The following is a 19,322-nucleotide window of genomic DNA, read 5'->3' as shown; positions in this document are numbered from 1 at the left end:
CTCCCTCACATTATTGCTTGCTCTCACTCTCTCTCTTTATGTTTATTTTTAAAAAAATATTTATTTTTATTATTTTTTTATTGGAAAAGTGGATATACAGAGAGGAGAGACAGAGAGGAAGATCTTCCGTCCGATGATTCACTCCCCAAGTGAGCGCAACGGCCAATACTATGCCGATCCGAAGCCAGGAGCCTCTTCCAGGTCTCCCATGCGGGTGCAGGGGCCCAAAGCCTTGGGCCGTCCTCGACTGCTTTCCCGGGCCACAGGCAGGGAGCTGGAAGGGAAGCGGGGCTGCCGGGATTAGAACCGGCGCCCATATGGGATCCCGGGGGTGCAAGGCGAGGACCTTAACCACTGCGCCACCGCGCCGGGCCCTCTTTATGTTTATTTTAAAGGCAGAATTACAGAGAAAGGAGAGAAAGATCTTCCATCTGCTGGTTCAGTGTCCAGATGGCTGCAATAGCCAGAGCTGAGCCACTCTGAAGCCAGGAGCCAGGAACCTCCTTCAGGTTTCCCACACGAGGGCAGGGTCCAAGGCTTTGGGACATCCTCCACTGCTTTGCTAGACCACCAGCAGCTCTGTGCCCATTTCTACCCATTTGGGGCCAGCACCAGGGTATAGGAGGTTAAGCCTACAGTTGCAAAGCTGGCATCCCATATGGGTGCCGGTTTGTGTCCCAGCTGCTCCACTTCCCATCCAGCTCCCTGCTTGTGGCCTGGGAAAGCAGTGGAGGACGGCCCAGGGCCTTGGGACCTGCCCCCGTGTGGGAGACTGGAGGAGGCTGCTGGCATTGCACTGGCTCAGCTCTGGCTGTTACAGCCATTTACGGAGTGAACCAGTAGATGGAAGACTTCTCTGTCTCTCCTTCTCTCTGTAACTGACTTTCAAATAAAAATGAAATAAATCTTAAAAAAATAAAAAGATGGTAAGAACGTGTCAAAACACTGGATCCACAAGACCAGCATCGCACTGAATGGCTTCCCCTCCCCCACTGACATCGTGTGTTGCCAGGGTCTTGGGGTGTCCCACTTTTCTTGGCTCACACAGTTTGACAGAGCCAAGGTCCCAGGGCGCCGCGCCTGTCTGCTCACCATTCCCTCCGTGTCAGTGTCTGTTCCACGCTGTTCCCCCGATCGGAGGCCCGGCTCGCAGCGTTGGGAGCATGGCCTCAGCAAGCCCTGGTACTAACCAGCTTTCACTTCTGTTTGCTTCCTGAATGGTTCTGTGTGTCAGCATCAGGCACACGTGGGTCACACCCCGTGCCACCTGCCGCTGCCCAGGGTCCATCCCAAACCCCAGAAACAAGCGGTTCCACCCGCCACTCCCCACCCCAGCCACTTGCTGATAGCACAGGCAGGATAAATACTTGCTGCTTCCCCTGTAATTTACCAATTTCCAGAATTAGCTGCCTGTGAACATCTGAATGGATGAATAAAGCGTGTGGGGAAGACTTGGCGGGCTGCGGGAGTGTGGCTCCTCTCGGTTGCTCTCCAAGGTTGTGGTTCCACCTACCATCCCGCCCCACTAGTTACACAACACACAGCCAGTGGCCAAACTTGCTAGCTGTGAGCCCACTGCAGTCCGTCGCAAGCAGACGTGATCAGCATCCGGGATTGAGGAACCCTGACGGCTTCCTGCAGCGGAACCTTCCAGCACCATCAGAGGAGGGGACAGGCCGACAGTGAGGGACTCACGAAGGCAGCTGACTTGGTGAGGGTTGGGCCTGGCCTCCAGTGTCTCCTGCTGGGCCAGCCGACCCTCCCCTGCCCACCGGGCAGCAGGGGCCTCTCTGATCCTCTCTCTCTCCCCAGGTGCAAGTGCAACCTGCACGCCAACCTGTGCTCGGTGCGGGAGGGCAGTCTGCAGTGCGAGTGCGAGCACAACACGACGGGCCCCGACTGCGGCAAGTGCAAGAAGAACTTCCGTACGCGTTCCTGGCGTGCCGGCTCCTACCTGCCGCTGCCTCACGGCTCCCCCAATGCCTGTAGGTCCTGGGGTCTCTCCCTGCCTTCCACACCCCACCCAGGAGCGCAAGCTCACACACACATGTGGCACACATGCGCACATGCAGAGACATGCCAGCATGTACAAATCCACCTGCTTGTGCATGGGCGGGTGCACACCTTAAGCGGGGCTCCCAGCCTTGTAGTAACTCCCCTTGCAGTCCCACTGACTGCTGGGAAACCCGGACTGGGCTGTCACTGTCTGAGCCTGCTCTGTTGTTCTCTGCCTGGTCCTCCCTGCACCTCGCTCAGGGGAACTGGGCAAGTCCACCTGTGTGTATACAGGGACGCCTTGCGGGTCCTCAGCACCGAGCACAGGTGTGTCCAGGGACTGTGACACGTGGTGGAGAATCCCGCAGCTGGCCCTGGATGCTATACCCCTGCCCCAGCTGGCCCTGGATGCTATACCCCTGCCCCAGCTGGCCCTGATGCTATACCCCTGCCCCAGCTGACCCTGATGCTATACCCCTGCCCCAGCTGACCCTGATGCTATACCCCTGCCCCAGCTGGCCCTGGATGCTATACCCCTGCCCCAGCTGACCCTGATGCTATACCCCTGCCCCAGCTGGCCCTGGATGCTATACCCCTGCCCCAGCTGACCCTGATGCTATACCCCTGCCCCAGCTGGCCCTGGATGCTATACCCCTTGCCCCAGCTGAGGTTGGGTGCTTCATTCTCTCCTGAGATTGAACAATGGGCATGCCCTCTCACTCAACCCTTGCAGCACCCCCATTCTCCACTTGAGCACACTGAGGCCCAGCCCATTGCCTGCCTTGAGTCCAGCCCTGAGACTCAAGGCCACTTACCGGCTCTGCTGCCCAAGCCCCCCCCATGCTTTGTCCCCTGCCACCCAGCCACATGCCCACCCTGCCCCAGGGTCTCCCGTCTGCCTGCTTCTGGATGCCCACTGACTCGAGGCCCAAGCCTACAGGTCCCTCACTAGGGGACCACAGACCCTAGCCCCTCTCTTCCCTGCAGGGCCTAAGAGCTGGACCCGCCCCTGCCTACCAGCAGGAGGAGGTGCTAGTGCTGGGAGCATCTAGAGACCCCCAAGCCAAGGGGTGGGGGGCTCTGGGGTCAGGATGGCTCCTACCCCCGCTTCTCCTGGAGCAATGAGGATGCAGCCTACACCTGCCCTCGCCTGCCGCTACCTGCAGGAACCCCCCTCAACAAGGAGGCTCATCTTGTCCGGGCTCCCCTCCACCACCCTCCCTCCTCTCTTGGGGCTGCCCTTGACCTTGGGCACTGTGACCCAGCGTCCCTGCCTTCGTCACCGCCCAGCATTCCGAGACCCGAGCTCTGGCCCGTGCGTGCTGGAGCTTGCTTTGCTGCGGCTGTGATCCTTCTGGGTTCCAGTCACGGGTCCGCCACCCTGGAGTCTTGCCGGGCAAGGACCCGTGCCCTTGCCCATCCACTCTGTGACTGCCCCCCCGCCGGGTTCCCCCAAGTCTGTGCTCCTCCCCCCCTTGTATAAGAGAACGGAGGAGGGGGTGTCCCAGGCCACAGCCTCCCCCACCCCTGCTCCTTAGACAAGGCTCAGGTGTCACCCAGTCCCTCCTGGGGGCCCCTTGAAGAAGAGGCCTCACTGTCCTCCTCTGATGCTGGCAAGGACATGCTCACCCAGGGATGGCCAGGCCCTGCTCCCATTGTGATCTGGGCTTCCCGGAGCGCGGGCGGAGACCCAGGGGTGAGGGCTGCCTCTGGGCTCACAGCCAACCCCCTACCCCTCCCGCCTCCCTGAACCCAGTCCCCCAGCCCTAGGACCGGCCTCAGGAACCTCCCTCTTTGGGGCTATTGGGAGTTCCAGGGGCGGGGGGAAACTCAAGCTCTCCAAGAGCAGGAGCGGCTGCTGCCCCCACCAGCTGCCCCATGCATCGCGCAGCCTGGGAGGTGGGCTCCTGGCCGCACTGCTGATTGAGGTGACTCCCAGGGGGCTGGCCACTCTGTGACCTCTGTTCTCCCCCAACAGGTGCTGCTGCAGGCTCTGCTTGGGGTAGTAAGTACAGCCTGGTGCTGCCCCCCCACTGTGCTGCATGAGGGAGGGGGAGCTCAGACATCCTGGGGCTCAACCCTGTCCCCTGCCTCCCCTCACACCCTCCCACTGTCACCCTCATTGTCATCATCATTGTCATCATTGTCATCTCTGGCCTGTGGTCCAGCCACTCAGTCCCCCTAGGAGCTTCATTCCTGCTGCTTTGGAAAGCAGGGTGGCCTTCTGCAGGTCCCTGGGCCACTCCAGCCCTGGGACTCCCTGCCCCTTCCCAACCTGGAACTCTTGCCTACAGCCACTGTTCCCAGGAAGTCCTTACTGCCAGCCTGGCCCTTCGTGGGGTTGGGGGTGGTCTGCCCTGTCCTGCCCCAGTGACTAGCATGGGACACACCAACACGGGGGGCATCTGCTAGAAGGACAAGGGGTCCTGCCAAGTCATCAGAGATGGGGGCAGGGCCGTAGGAAGCCACTTGGAAAGGGTTCTCCTCCACTCACCACTCCAGGCTCCGTGCTGGGCAGGACGCCGCAGCGTCTGGTAGCGCCCTCACTACCCCTGCAGGGATAGACACTGCCAAGGTCATCTGGCAGGGCCCTGGCAGAGCCTAGGTCTCAGCCATGCCCCAGGACTCTGAGATCCTGCAGGGACGCCACAGCCGAGCAGGCGCTGGAAGGAAGCTGGACCCTGTGGCGACACTGCCCTCACATCCTCTCACTTTTTCCCATTTCTCACCAGACGTCAGCAGGTCCAGGAAAGAGTCTGTTCCCCAAGCCCCCATGGCCACTGTGGCCATGCGGAGAGGCCCTGCCACTCCCACCCCCGTTAAGCCCACTGCTTTGGCTCCCCGGGCCCACAGCATGCCAGAGCCCACAGGTGGGTGCCAGGGTACAGCAGTGACCCCTGCTGCCCCCTTTCCGCTTGTGTCTGCCTCTCGCGTCTGCTCTTAGAGTAGTCAAAGCTAGAACCTAGTGTGGGCTTGCTTACACCCGGCCAGGGAGCCAACCCAGTTCTGGAAAATTCCACCTGCTGCTCTGAGGCACATTCAGGCAGAGAGGAGCCCTGTCCACGAGCGGCTCTGTAGAACTGGCTGAGTCCTGTCAGGAAGCCTGGTTTACGTTTATACCCTGGCTCTGACACAACACAGGGCAGACTGAGCGAAGGGGAGTGAGGTACCCAGGATCCGTGATGAGGACCCTAGGGCCTGTGGCTGGGAGGAGGCTAAGCCAGTCCCCAGGGTACCAGGAATGCTCTGCACCTCTGTAGCCACCCAGGACACCGGGTCCACTTGGTACGGAGCAGGCTGTCCCGGGGGATGCTCGGCTATTGCCCCCCTTGTTCCCTGGGTGTGGGGAATGAAGCTTAGAGCAACTTCCGGATTCTGTGGTATGGCACTTAGACTCCAGGAAGCTGCTGTTGAGTGGCGGCGGCTGCCCACTGTCCTAGGGTTAGGAACATGCACAGCCTCACTGGCCGCAGACACCATGGCCCCCAGGCCCTCAGGCTGTCCTGCCTGCCTGGCTCTTCCTCCTCCTTGTTCCAGAGTGACAGACGGACCTCCATCTGGTCTTGGCACATGGCATGGGCCACCACTAGGACTTCCTCCTGTACACCTGAGCATGCCCCATGCAGAGCCCAACTCCCCTGCCCCCCACGGGCCCCTCATCCCTCCGGGGGTCCCCCAGCAGCAGGTGCCTTGGGATGTGTCTGTCCTCTCCCCCCATGACTGCAGAGGGTGCCGGGAAGGCGGCTGGGAAGCAGGATGCCTCTGGGGCTGGTGCGGCCCTGGCTCTAATTAAGCCCTTGCCAGTTTTGACTTGGCAGCCTCTGTGCCTCCCGCAACACCACATTAATGTCAGGTTGATGTCCGGCAGCTCCCGGCTCCCAGCTGCAGCAGCTCCAGCACTTTCTCGCCCCGGTCCTGGGTTTGTTCTTTGAGATCCAGCCCGGAACAAGCCCCTCGGAGGGCAGTGACCTGGGAGACCGATCACATGTTCAGGGGCACTCCTGCATCCGAGGGGGCGCCGATGTCCCAGCTAGAACATAGTACCCTTGGCAGCTGCAGCCATGCCCACTGCCCGAGATGGGACGCCATCTGACTGTGCTCAACAGGCATGGGGTCCATACAGGGGACAGCTCCCGTCTGACTTCACAGCCACATGCACCCACCTTGGTGTAGACACTGCCTCTGCTGTAGTTTTCACCTCGCCCTTTCCGCCAGTGTAGACAGAGCCTCCTCCTCCAGTGTTGCTACTCGCGGGGCTGCAGGGAGCGATGTCCCAGTAGGTGCCCGGGCTCCCCCCATGTGTCCCCACTGCCACCCCATGTGACTTGCTTTCTCTTCTTCCTGGCAAGAGTGGACCAGGCCCTCCACGGCCACCCCACTGGGGGAGAGCCTCTCCCAGCCCCAGGCAGCCGCTCCTGCAGAAGGTATGGGAGGGGTGGGAGGACCTTGCCCTTGGAGTGAGAGTGACAGGTGGACAAGCAAGGGGCCAGCCAGGAATCGGGAGGGAGAGGTGGAGAGAGACTTTCCTGAAGGGTGGAGCTCTTCCGGCTTTGTCCCAACCACCGGTCAATGCTTAGAGATGTCCCGGGGACATCACCGACAGCCCCAGGCCCCTCCATCTGGGGACTTCAGAGTCAGATGAGCCTCTGCAGCCACCCTGGCTCCAAGGATGCTTGGGCAGCTAAGGGAGCCCAAGGAGGGCTTCCTGCAGGAAGAGGTACAGGTGACCTAGAAAGAGGGAGAAGGTGGCTCATGCCAGGTGCCAGATGGCAGGACCTGGCTCAGGACAGCAGAGAGCCTGGAAAGGAGGGCTGGGGAGAGAGGTGAGAGGCTGCACCACCCTACGCCGGGCGTGCATAGATGGGCATGTTCAGAAATGGCACAGGTGGCACCTGACCCTCCAGGAAGGACGTGGTCTCCGTCCAGGCTGGAGTGTCCCCATCTGTACCCTGCCCTGGCCCTCCAACCTCAGCCATGAGCAGCTTTACATGTCCTTTGCTGGGAGGTACTTCCAGAGCAGGCCCTGCTTTTCGGGGAGGGTCTCAAGGCTGGGTTCCCACACCAAGGCATCCGCTCTGGGTAGGGACACAGAAAAGATGGGGCCAGGGGCAGGGCAGGACTGCCTTCCCTACAGTCTCCCAGAGGGGAACTGAGGCAATGACAGACCTGTGGCATCAGTCTGGAATACAGGGCTGCAGGCTGCACCCGGGACCTTGGCAGCACGTGCGAGCGGGAAGCTGGATTTTGAAGTCAGCTTTAGATTCAGAATGGATGCTTGGGAGGGGTGGGATATTGGCCAGGACAGGTGCCACTCACAGGAATGAGCTGGCATGTGTAGCTGGTCTTGGGGCAGAGGACCCCGGGGCAAGGTGCCTCCTAGACCCCACCTAGGGACCCCGTGCCCTCCTTGTCTCAAAGCTGAGCAGGTGACAAGGCTGCCCCAGATGCAGGCCTGGACAGCCAACCTGCTCTGGGCAGCCAGAGCCCGGCCTACGAAAGCATGTTTCTTGTTCCTCCAAGCCACGGGCCCCTCCGCCACTGCCCCTGCCAAGGGCTCCAAACTGGCCCAGCTCAAGCCCAAATCTCCACACGTGATGCCCATTGAAGAATTCCCAGGTAAGAGCAAGGCCCAGCCCAGGTCAGCCCACACCAGTGGCGCTCTCTCCCCGCCACCCAGCCCTGGCCACCACTGGAAAACCACAAGGCAGGGCTCAGACCCACACTTACAGGGCCTCTGTAAGCACTTGCCCTGATCAGCTGGGTCAAGGTGAAGCTGGCTCTTCCCTCCCTCCCCAGGGAGCCGGGAACAGGTATGAGTCAGAAGCAACTTGGGCATCATGGCCTGGGGTGCTGGGCAGACACAGCAATGCCAGAAATAGCCTGCCCTGGCCCCCCCGGGGAGGAACCCAGGGGCGGGTCACACTGATGGACATAAAATCTGGGACAGCTGGGTCACTGACGGACACTGCCCTTGGGACTCGTGGAGGGCACCTCCCCTCTCTCTTGTCTTGGGAAGGACGAGTGAAGGCAGCAGGCTCTGGAAGGTCCTAGGCAGATGCCCACTGCCACCTCTTCCTGGCTCACCATCAAGGTTTTCCATGACCTTGACTGCAGTGGCCTGGGCCTCCATCTCCTTTCCCAGGAGGGTGGCCGTATCTCTTGCTGGGCAGTGGTGAAGATGTTGGATCCTCACAATGGATATTGAGGGACCACCAGGGAGGGACTCCCTCCTTCTCATCAAACCCTGCCCCCTCCTGGTAGTGGACGATCCCCCGCCAATCCCAGGGCGCCATGCCCCGCTGCCCCAGCTCCTGGCCAGTCCATGCTCCTGGGCTGTTGGGTAGGAATGGACAGAGAGCCACACGCAGGGAGGGGGAGGCACAGACATGGGATGGGCGACAGAAGCTGGGCCATGACCAGGGGACAAGGATACACCAAGGTACATACGCAAAAGGGCATTCACTCTCAGAGTCCCTCTGGTGCCAACCAGACTTTGAGGAAGCCAGGCAGATGGCTCTCCTGTCCCCCCATCATGTTCCAAAGCAGCAGTTTGAGGAAGCTCCTGGCCCATCCGTCTTACCCATGTCCACGCATGCGTCCATCTGCCTACAGATTCACCAAGGTTGCAGTGGGGAGTGTGTTGGCCCTGGGCATGCCCCCCGCCAGCTCACAGTCCAGCAGCCTGACCCTGTGATAACCCTGGCACTGCCTGGCCTGCCCCCAGGCCAGGTGGCACTTCCTGGGCAGGGCCTGCACCTGTTCTCCTTAGGGTGTTGGGAGTGATGCCCTTTCCCCTGTGCGTCCTGGAGGCAGGCCCTTCCTCGCCTGTGCCTCCATTTCCCCAAGTGCTCACTGACCCTCGCCGTCTCTCCCGCCCGGCCGGCCCAGACTGTGAGTGCTACGGCCACTCCAACCGCTGCAGCTACATTGACTTCCTGAACGTGGTGACGTGTGTCAGCTGCAAGCACAACACGCGTGGCCAGCACTGCCAGCACTGCCGCCTGGGCTACTACCGCAACGGCTCAGCCGAGCTGGACGACGAGAACGTGTGCATTGGTGAGCGCAGGGCCCCGGAGTCGGCCCGCCCGGGCTCCCGCCCCCAGGCCCCGAGAAGCAGGTCCAAAGCCCCAGGCTCACTTTGCTGAGCCCTCCCCTTCTCTGCGCCTTTTGCAAGGTTTATTTATTTGGAAGGCAGAGTTTTAGAGAGCAGGGAGGGAGGCAGATTCTTATCTGCTGGCACACTTGCCAAGCGGGGCTGGGCCAGGGCAAAGCCAGGAGCCAGGTGCTTCCTCCAGGTCGCCCATCTGGGTGCAGGGCCCTAGGCCCTTGGGCATCCCCCACTGCCTTCCCAGGGGTGTGAGCAGGGAGTTGGATTGGACCCAAACCAGTGCTGGCACGGGGTGCTGGTATCTCAGATGGCAATGTAACCCTGAGTGCCACAATGCCATATGCCCCAGACCAGGGATTTGTGAGCTGTTCTTGTGACTGAAACTTGCCTCCAAAGGCTTTCTAAGCAGAGGTGAAGTTTGTGGAGTTGCCCCTGCCCTGCTTGCTTCAAAGCTCTGCCTAAACTGCCTTTAGAGTTAAAGAGGAAATCTAGGAGGGACACGGCTGGGTTGGGCAGGTGACCACCAGCCAGCCAGCATCCAACAGCAGGCAGGGAGGAGCCCCAGTAGGCCGGCTCACCCTGCCCACCAGCCCCCTGGCCACCCCAGGCTGCAGTCCTCCCACCAGGCAGCTCTGACAGCTTACAGCTAGCGCTGTTAGCCTGCATCGGCCGGTGGCCTTCAGCTAATTCCATCAGTGCTGAAGCAATCCGCGTGGGATTGTGCTGTGACGTCACCCCGGGCCAGCTTGCAGACGCCCCGCAGCAGCCCTGGATCCGGTTAGAGATACCCCCACCCCAGCGCCCTCCTCCTCTCCTCTCAGCTCTGGGGCTTCAGCGGCCCCCAGCCCCCTCCCAAGAACAGAGATCCTGGTGGGGCAAAGGCCAGGGCCTGGAAAGGAGCTGCAGCTGGGGGTCACACCTCGCCCCCCTCCCCCCTCCCCGCCTGAGGACTCCGGGGCCATCTGACCACTTGCAGGAATTCTAGCTCCTTGGAGCTGGGAAGGCCAGGGCACGGGCTGGTGGGGGTGATGTGAGGCAGGCGGCTGAGCAGCCCTTGACCGTGTGCTGTCTGCCCGTGCAGAGTGTAACTGCAACCAGATCGGCTCTGTGCACGACCGCTGCAACGAGACGGGCTTCTGCGAGTGCCGCGAGGGCGCGGCCGGCCCGAAGTGCGACGACTGCCTCCCCACGCACTACTGGCGCCAAGGCTGCTACCGTGAGTGGGCACCTGCTACTGGGAGGGCAGCTATGGAAGGACAGGAAAGCCGGTACCTCCCCCGACCGGCAGAGGGTGAAAGGGCGTCCCCAGGCACAGGCGCCAGCAGGTGCAGAGCTCGGCAGTGGGGGAAGACAGCAGCCGGAGCCTGGGGAAGAGCTCTCCTAGACCAGCAGGGTTGGAGCTCAGGTGTGCGCTAAGTCCCCACCCTGGTACAGCAGGGGTTAGCCCGCACCCTTAAGGGGCTCGTGCACAACCCCCCGCCCCACTACCGCCTGCGTTAACCGCGTGCCCCCTCCCTCGCCCCTTCCCCCACAGCCAACGTGTGCGACGACGACCAGCTGCTGTGCCAGAACGGAGGCACCTGCCTGCGGAACCAGCGCTGCGCCTGTCCGCGCGGCTACACCGGTGTGCGCTGCGAGCAGGCCCGCTGCGACCTGGCCGAGGGCGGCCTGGACTGCGACGGCGCGCCCGGGGCTGCCCCGCGCCCGGCCACCCTGCTCGGCTGCCTGCTGCTGCTGGGCCTGGCTGCTCGCCTGGGCTGCTGAGCCCGGGCGGCGGTGCGCAGAGGGCTGCCCGAGCTGCTCCCCGGTGCTACTCCGCAGGGTCCCTCGCCGCAGCCCGCCCCTGCCTTCCTTTCCCCCACCTCACGCGCAGCACTGGACTCTTGCTGGCCCTCCCCGCACCGGCCGGCTCCCCGCACCGGTCCGGCTCTTTTGTATTCTTTTTCCTTTGCAACGCCCTCCACCCCCAGACCCCGGCACCGCCCTCCCCCAGGCCTGGTGACCCTAGAACTCACCGCCTGGGGGAGGGGATGCGAAGGGGGCTTCTTTTTGGAGGGCGGGCAACTGCGTTTCCTAGAGAACTATTTTTGTTCCTGTGAACTGTCCCCCTGTGGCGGGGAGCGCGGGAGGCAGTGCCCGCGGGGTGGCTGCTGGAGTGTAACCGCAGAGTAAAATGCCCCCTGCTGCCTCCCGCCCGTGTCCGTCCGTGTGTCAGTCCCGGTGGGCTGGGGACAGCTGCGGGGCTTGCAGTTCACCCCGCGGGGCGAGCAGGTGTGGCCAGGCTGCCGGACACCACATGTTAGAGGCTTCCAAAAGCCAAGAGGGGGAAAAAATCCCTAGAGATCCCTGGCCCGGTGCTAGGCAAATGCCCAGCGCCGTGCTGTGTCCAGATGGCCATGATGGGTGAGTATTGCAGGGCCTGCTGGGGGCTTCGGGCCATGGCTAGTCAGAACCCACAGTTGTGGGTGGCCACCGTCTTCCTGGCTGCAGGGTGCACCCCCTCTGGAGGGTCCCCCAGCCCCACTCACCCCACCGTCAGCCTCTTGTACCAGCTCCTGCCAGCAGTTTCCAGGCAGGGCAGCCCAGACCTCAGTTCCTCCCTGGAGTCACCAGAGCTGAGCTGAGGCCTTGGGATTAAGAATGGATTACAGCGGGGGGGGGGGGGGGGGGGGGGGCCCGCGCAGGTCATGGCCAGGGAGGCCCAATGCTGCCCCCTACTGGCCTTCTTGGCTCCCAGCACCAGGCTGCAGGGATCAGCTGCTACATCCCTCGCCCTGCTATACCCACACCCACCCACCCACCCTCGGCACTCGGCCCTTCCCCAGGGACGGCACAGGTGTCGGGTCCAGCAGAGACCAGTATGTGCCAAACAGGGCCTGAGCTGATGGCAAGTGTGGAATCTGGTTCTCGGCTGCGGGCCAACTCACCATGCCACAGCGTCCACTGGGGCCCCGGGGTACCAAAGTTTCCCTGCATGACCCAGTTCCCACCCTGGATGCCAGCTGCCCCCCTTCCCCCCATCCATGAAGACTGCAGTTCCCACAGCCTCTGGCCATGTTCTGCCCCTTCTCAGAGCTGCACCCAGCCCTGCCTTACGTGAGCAGGGGGCAGGCGGGCTGGAGACCAGCCCCTTCTGGTCATCAAGGCAGGGGGTTCAGAGCAGCCCGGCTCTGGGTCCCCCTGGAGCAGAGGCTGAGTTCTGGATCTTGGCAGAGAGAGCCTGTGAGGGAAGTGGGGAGAGCCCGGCTGGGGCCTTCCACCTGCACCACTGCCCTCGGGTGGCTGAACAAACCCCTTGTGCAGAATCGTTGGGTCTGGGGACCCTGCCGGTGGGAGGCTGTGGGCTGGAAACCCACAGCTTCCAGCACATACACAGGGTTACATGCACACACATACACACAGGGGCACACACACATGCATACCTCACTCTGTTTCCCAGGGTGCAACCCAAGAAGCCCCTGGGAGCTCTGGGAGGAGAGGGGCCCTCGTGGGTCCCAGTTCTGGCCACCCTGACTCAGCTGAGCATGGCCCAGGTCTGGTGAGAGCCCAGGGGTGGTGGAGTGTGTTGTATGTCAAAGTGTGAGCTCTGGTCCCCGGGGACTGCCGAGGCCCTGACCTCAGCCGGAGGGCAGAGGAACGTGGTCAGTGGCCATTTGGAAAACTCTGCCATCTTCCAGGTGGCCCACAGGAGAAAGCAAGGGCAGCAGTGCAGAAGTGGCAGAGCCACCTCCTAGTCAATGGCGCACCTGTCCCCAGGTGAGCTCATGTGTGACGCCCAGTGTCAACAGCATGCCACAGACCAGTAACATGGCTTTAGTAACCGGGGCCCAAGGGAGGGAGGGAAGCTCCTGGCTCTCACCCTCACTTGGAACCAAAGCTTCAGCCTTGGCCTCTCCAGCCTCAGAGCTGGCGGTCTTCAGTACAGCACCACGGCCTCAGTGTGGCTCGTGAAGGCTGGGGACCCCCTTCCACCCAGCACGGATCCCATACCCAAGGTTGAGAACTGCCTTGGGCAGGTACTGCGCCCTTTTTACAAAGGGGTAAGTGGAGGCTGCGAGCAGGAACGTGACTCGCCTAGAGTCCCAAATGCTCAGGAGCTGCGTCGTACATTCCAGCCAAGGCTTCCTGACCCCAGGCCAGGCATCCACATGGGGACACCTACCCACCTTCTGCCTTCACCCCACGGCCAAGCCAGGCCGACCGAAGAGCCCTGGAGAGCTGGGCTTCACCTGGGAGCTGCCCCGCCCACCCCTAAATAAGCAGGCTGTACCACCTCGGGGGTTCTGGCAGTCCCTACGGTTCCCAGGTGTCTATGGGTTCCTGGGCAGCAGTGCCCTCACCCCAGCACACCTCCAGGCCTGCGCCCCTTAGCAGGGAGGCTTGTAGGGAAGGGAGAGAACGCAGAGAAGGGGAGGCCATCAGGATGTTTAAGTCAGCTTCGGCACGACCTTCCAGTCACAGCCAGAGACTGTGCCCTGCACTGCCCCTCTGCAGCCGCCAGCCAGAGACTGTGCCCTGCACTGCCCCTCTGCAGCCGCCAGCCAGAGACTGTGCCCTGCACTGCCCCTCTGCAGCCGCCAGCCAGTGCGGGTTCCACCTGCCCCTGGTTGAGCTGGGGCTTCCCCTCCCTCCCTTGAGCCCTGACCACTAAAGTCATTTTACAGCCAGACACGCTGAGACTCCTGACCTCCAGGGACCTAAACTCCACAACCCCAGGTGATTGTAGCAGCTGGCGTGGATTGGGAGAGCTGGGAAGCCAGGGATTCTGCCTGTGTCCCCGCCGGGGAGCCCCGGGAACTCCAGCTACTGTCCTCACCCCCAGGCCCAGCTCTTGCCAGCCTCCCCAACAAACCCCTACCACGGGGCCACCCTTCGTGTCCAGCATCTACAGTTCCTTCCAGGAAGAGGGGACAGGGGCAGAGTGAGTAGCACAGAGGGTGAGTAAGCCAGCTCAGGGTTACACAGGCCAAGAGCAAACTGCGAGCCCGAGCTTACCACAGCCATCTGCTCAGGCGTGCACCCGCTTCCGAGTCGGCTGTTCCAGGTGTAGCCAGGGGCAGGGGTCAGGGAGCTGCTTGGGATGACACATCCCATCGTGGGGGCCTGGATTCCGCTTCCAGCCCTGCCCTCTAGTCCAGCTCCCTGCTAGGGTCCACAGGTGATGCTGCCAGTATGTGCTGCCCTGCCACCCACCCATGTAGGATGCCCAGGTGGAGCTCCTGACTCCTGGCCCAGCCCTGGCTGTTGCAGGCCTTTAAGGGGTGAACCCATTGGGTGGGAGTTCTGTCTCTCAAATGGAAAAATCAGTACTCTCTCCCCCAACTCAGCAACATACCCAGGACACCCGAGGAAGGGGCCTCCAGGGGGTAGTGACCCTGGGAGCCCCCAAGGCTGGCTTTCCCAGGCCACTCGGCCAGGGGGTGCACCTCACAGGGCAGGCTTGGCAAGTGTCTGCCCACTCACCTAAGTCACCCAAGGCCAGCACATGCTCACCGCCTCTTCACTGTGCCTGGAGGCAGCTCATCAGGGGCCAGCTCACAGATGGTGGGTACCACAGGAACACACGGCTGTGTGTCACAGCACCCTGCAACCACACAGGGGACAATCAGCTAACGCTGCGCGTCTCAGGAAGTGTTTCTGTCCTTAAGTGAGCACCACCACGTGCCAGGCACAAGCGCCAGGGACATTCAACCCCTGTCCCCGGCCTTCCCAGCTACCCTCACTATGGCCTATCTCTGGCAAGAGTACGGAAGGGCTGTCCTGCACTAGGCCGCCAGAGGCCCTATCTGTGACAGCAGTGGCTCTTAGACCCAGGGATCACAGTCCCCACCTTATCCTAAGGTGTACGCCCGTCTTGCCTGGAGATGAAGGGAGGACAGGGCAAGGCCAAGGGCACGGGTTCCAGGCACAGCAGAGTCTGCAAGGGACTTGCACCTGTGTAACAGGTGGGAGGCCCAGCCAGTTGCCACCTCTGTGCATGGTTCTCCCTCTGGTCACTCGCTCAACTGCTCTACTTTGAGCCCTGATGGTGCCCCCCGCACTGGGGGTCCAGGGCGCTTGCTGCCGAGTGGGACATGGTCCACACCTGGGGCAGCAAAGGAGTCTGGCCGAAGAGCTAGCCTGTGTCCTTTAAGGGACAATTACACTTCCTGCAGTACAACCCCAGGAGTGCAGCAGGAAGCAGCGGGGCAGGTGGCATTGTCACGCACCTGCCCAAAGCCACAGCTGTCCGAGAAGGAGTGCTGGGCTGTGGGTGACAGCCACGTGGGTCCCTCAGGTCACCACCTACCACTCAGTGCGGGGCTGGAGAGGCTGCTGAAGGGGCGGCTAGCACTGAGGATGATTTACTGTTCTACACTGGCCTGCAGGAACGGGGACCCCACACTGGCAGATTCCTTTCCCGACAGCGTTCCGGGGTGAGCGCCACCAGGTAAGGTCTCCACAGTGGCTCACGACCATGCTGCATGTGGAGAACTCCGCAGAAAGAGAAAGGAATTCAGAAATGGAAAATACAGTATCTAAAATGCAGAAAGCTCACAAATCCATCCATGAACTTGAGGATATGTTGATACAAGTTGCCCAATTTGGAAAAAAAGATGCTGAAGCAAAATCAAAAGATCCCCAGAGAAATCCCAGCCGCAAGCCCAGTCAGCACGGTCGTCTGAGAAGGTTGATCTGAGGGGGTGGGGGCGAGACAGCATGCTCTGCCCTCCACTGCTTTAACCCCAAACATCTGCAACAGCTGGGGTTGGGCCACGACAAAGGCAGGAGCCCCCACTCCATGCAGTCTCCCACGTGGGCAGAAGACCCACATCCTTGGCCAGGACCGGCGGGCATGTCAGCAGCACAAAGGTCCATCAGGAGTAGCTAGCACCAGGCTGATACTCCAACATGGGATGTGAGGATCCCAAGTTGGCAACTTAACCCACTGTACCGCAACAGCTACCTAGTAGATTAATTTGAAGAAATAATGGATAAGAAAACCTTTTAAAAGTACTTATTTTGGGACCAAGCACAGTAGCCTAGTGGCTAAAGTCCTTACCTTGCATGCACCAGGATCCCATATGGGCACTGGTTCATATCCTGGCAGCTCCACTTCCCCCCATCCAGCTCCCTGCCTGTGGCCTGGGAAAGCAGTTGAGGACAGCCCAAGGCCTTGGGACCCTGCACCTGTGTGGGAGACCCAGAAGAAGTTTCTGGTTCCTGGCCTTGGGATTGGTTCAGCTCTGGCCATTGTGATCACTTGGGGAGTGAACCAGCAGACAGATCTTTCTGTCTCTCTTTTCTATAAATGTGACTTTGCAATAAAATTTTTTAATTTTCAAAAATTTATTTTGAGAGTTGCAGAAAGAGGACAGAGCTTTCACCCACTTGGCTCATGCTCCAGATGGCCACACCGCCAGGACTGGGTGGGTCAGGCTGTAGCCAGAAGCCAAGCACTCCGTCCGGGTCTCCATGTGTCGGATAGGGCCCAAGGACGTGACCATCTTTTGCTTTTTCCCAGGCCATTAGCTGGATTGGAAGAAGCAGAGCATCTGGGACACAAATCAATGCCCATGTGAAATGTCACTGTCGTAGGTGGTCACTTCACCCACTACGCCACAACCCCAACCCCAAAGATAACCTCAGTGGTTTCTAACTCTGCTTCCCCTGCTGCACAAGGCCAAGTCCTACTTATTTTTCCACAGTGGATCTACTTCTAAATTTTATTTTTACTATTTTTTAAGCATTTACTTTTATTTCCAAGATTTCTGGAGAAAGAAGACGGACAGATCTTCCATCTATTGACCTACTCCTCAAATGGCTGCAATGGAGAGGGCCCCTACACAGCCGGGGCTTCTTCCAGCTCTCCATGCAGGGGCAGGGCCCGAGGACTTGGGCCATTTGCTGCCCTCCCAGGTGCATTAGCAGGGAGCTGGAAGGGAAGTGGAGCAGCCGGGATTCAAACCAATGCCTGCATGGGATGCTGGTACTGCAGGCGGAAATTAAACTTGATCCACCACAGTGTAATTAGACACTAACAGAGTTTGTTGAGCGCTTTGCATATGACTGTGACTTTGGGGGTTAATTTTCAAAGTATCAGTTTGGGGGGACACACCCACTTTCAGACCTCAGCAAGGGCAGATGGCACTGGTGCACTTGTCATCAGGAAGCCCAAGCACAGGCCAGGGGTCACGGGCAGTGCGGCTCCTCCAACTTCAAGTCCCTTGAGGTAAGAAGGGCGGACGAAGCTGCTCTCTCCCTCCATCTCTAACTCTGCCTTTCAAATCTTAGGAAAAAAACTGTGGCCAACCCAAAACTGGAACTGTCCACTGGGGCCTCTAGACACATGCACATATACTCCATTGGATGGCCACAAAACCCACGTGGGAAGGGGCTGCCTAATGCTGCAGCCTGACCCTGGGGGAGGCAGCTGGGGTGCCTGGCTTGGCACCGCCTCCTGTGCCATGGGTGACGGCAACCTCAGCTATGGAGGGCTCCCCTGGGTACAGAAACTGCCTCTGTGGTCACACACCACTGTAAATCGTTGGGCCTGAAGCAAGGCTTTATTTTTCCTTCCTGAATTATTTATCCCTCAATGAATGGCGAGGCCCAGGAGGCGGGGGTGGTGTGGCAATGAATCCTGCAAATGAAGTGACCATCACACGGCACTCCGGCCTCGCTGGTCCTCTGGCAGATTTACGTTTCCATCCGACTCCCTCTTCAGTAACCCGTGCGTGCACAGCGAGAGCCAGGCCGGCTGGACTGCGCTGTGTATGCACGCTTGGGGTGCCGCGTGAGGCAAAGGTCAGGTGCTTCTCCAAGTGTAGGAGAGCCAGGCTGTGTTTTCTGAAGCTGTTGCTTTGCCAAGAGCGCATCCCACTTGTATGACGTGCACTGAGCACCTGCATCCTCCCACACTGTGCCCCGCAGCGCCCCACACAGGCCGTGTCATGTCCTCTCCCCAGTCCAAGAGCAGGGGCAGCGAGGGCAGTTACCACTCCTAGCGGTGCCCACAACAATGGCACCTTCAATAACAAGCAACTGGCAGCCCACAATAGCACTCTTGTTTCTACTTTTTAATTCTGCCATTTTCCCTGAAAACTCAGGTTTTAACAAAGAGGACTACTGCTGCAGCCCAGTCCAGGGAACAGAATGTTGGAGGCGCAGCAAAACAACTACTTTAGAAAAGAATACACTTTATAGGAGATTATTCGCAGGTACTTAACGAATTCGCTCCAGGTAATTCACAAAAACATGTCATGGAATCAACTGTGCACAATAAACCAAAGGCAAATTATCTACAAATCAGCCAACTGAGGTTTTCAGTAGAAAATATTCACATTCAAGTGGCAGTGTCAGGAGACACGGCAGTGTCTTCTCCCGCTGTGCAAGGCCAAAGGCCAGGCTGACTTCCCCGCTTACAGTAGGTTGTGCTGTCCCCGGCCCCAGTGCTGGGGCAGCTCTGGCAGGACTGGCACGACTTGTCCCGCTGTGTTCTGCTGGCACAGGACACAGGCCTGGGCTTCACCAAGGATGCCGTACTCCCGATGCTAGTGCGATCAGGCCTGACAGGTAAACTGATGGCTGAACACGGCCCGAGCCCGGAGATCAGCCTGAAGCGGACAGTCATGTTCTGCCTGCAAAGTATTCTGGGGAAAACTCGCCTTCTAATTTGCATGTCCGTGTGAGGCAAGAGACACGTCCTTACGGCGCTTGCTCTGCCATCCGCCTTCACAAGCGCAGTTTCTGACCTCTGCCAGGGGACCAGGCTGCTTCCACTCACACTGAGGTTTCCTGCCCAAGGCCCATGTGGGCTCCCCGAGCCAGTGCCAGCTGTCCTGCACCATCTTACCCTGCCCAGCCCAGCCAGCACAGCTCTGGGGCTGCCTCTGGAGACCAATCCCTCCAGGCAGCCACCGCTGAGAGGGCGGAGTGCTCCGCCAGCAAGAAGCAGGCCCCCACCCGACGGCATCGAGCCACATGCTCACCAGCACTGCCCTTCACCACCACGTGGTCCCTCAACAACTCGCCAGCCAGACTCTTTTGCTAGCTCCCTTGGTAAAAGCATTTCTTTTTAGCCTGGAATAGTCTTTAGCTGGATCGGATCGGTGGTTCTCATACTGCCACGCAGCTCCCCAGGCCCTGCCAAGACCCATGAGATCTGGAACACGAGGCAGCTGTGGGTGGCTAAGGGGACAAGATCCTCCAGCAACAAGGCGTGAGACACACTGGGTCC

The 19,322-nt window shown here is 60.4% G+C and overlaps 1 protein-coding gene and 1 long non-coding RNA gene across 2 annotated transcripts in view; one reads left to right on the top strand and one right to left on the bottom strand.

The window, feature by feature from the left end:
• The window catches only part of NTNG2 (netrin G2), a 40,917-nt gene extending 30,050 nt beyond the window's left edge, over positions 1–10,867 (top strand). The window contains exons 3-9 of the mRNA XM_041004656.1: positions 1,813–1,985; positions 3,974–4,000; positions 6,345–6,419; positions 7,516–7,611; positions 8,884–9,051; positions 10,185–10,319; positions 10,638–10,867. Coding sequence (XP_040860590.1) covers positions 1,813–1,985; positions 3,974–4,000; positions 6,345–6,419; positions 7,516–7,611; positions 8,884–9,051; positions 10,185–10,319; positions 10,638–10,867 — 904 coding nt within the window. The remainder of the gene's footprint in view (positions 1–1,812; positions 1,986–3,973; positions 4,001–6,344; positions 6,420–7,515; positions 7,612–8,883; positions 9,052–10,184; positions 10,320–10,637) is intronic.
• Positions 10,868–13,709: 2,842 nt separating this feature from the next.
• LOC121145068 lies at positions 13,710–15,990 on the bottom strand. The gene is made up of 3 exons (XR_005881939.1): positions 15,393–15,990; positions 14,567–14,687; positions 13,710–14,174 (listed from the first exon to the last, which is right to left on the bottom strand). It is a non-coding gene; the product is annotated as an uncharacterized LOC121145068 (long non-coding RNA).
• Positions 15,991–19,322: the final 3,332 nt, after the last annotated feature.

This window comes from Ochotona curzoniae, unplaced genomic scaffold, assembly GCF_017591425.1.
Source record: "Ochotona curzoniae isolate NIBS_2020 unplaced genomic scaffold, NIBS_Ocur_1.0 scaffold_3208, whole genome shotgun sequence".
In the NCBI taxonomy this organism is placed as follows: Eukaryota; Metazoa; Chordata; class Mammalia; order Lagomorpha; family Ochotonidae; genus Ochotona; species Ochotona curzoniae.
The sequence above is the reverse complement of the archived record's forward strand: the minus strand, read 5'-3'. Positions and strand labels throughout refer to the sequence as shown.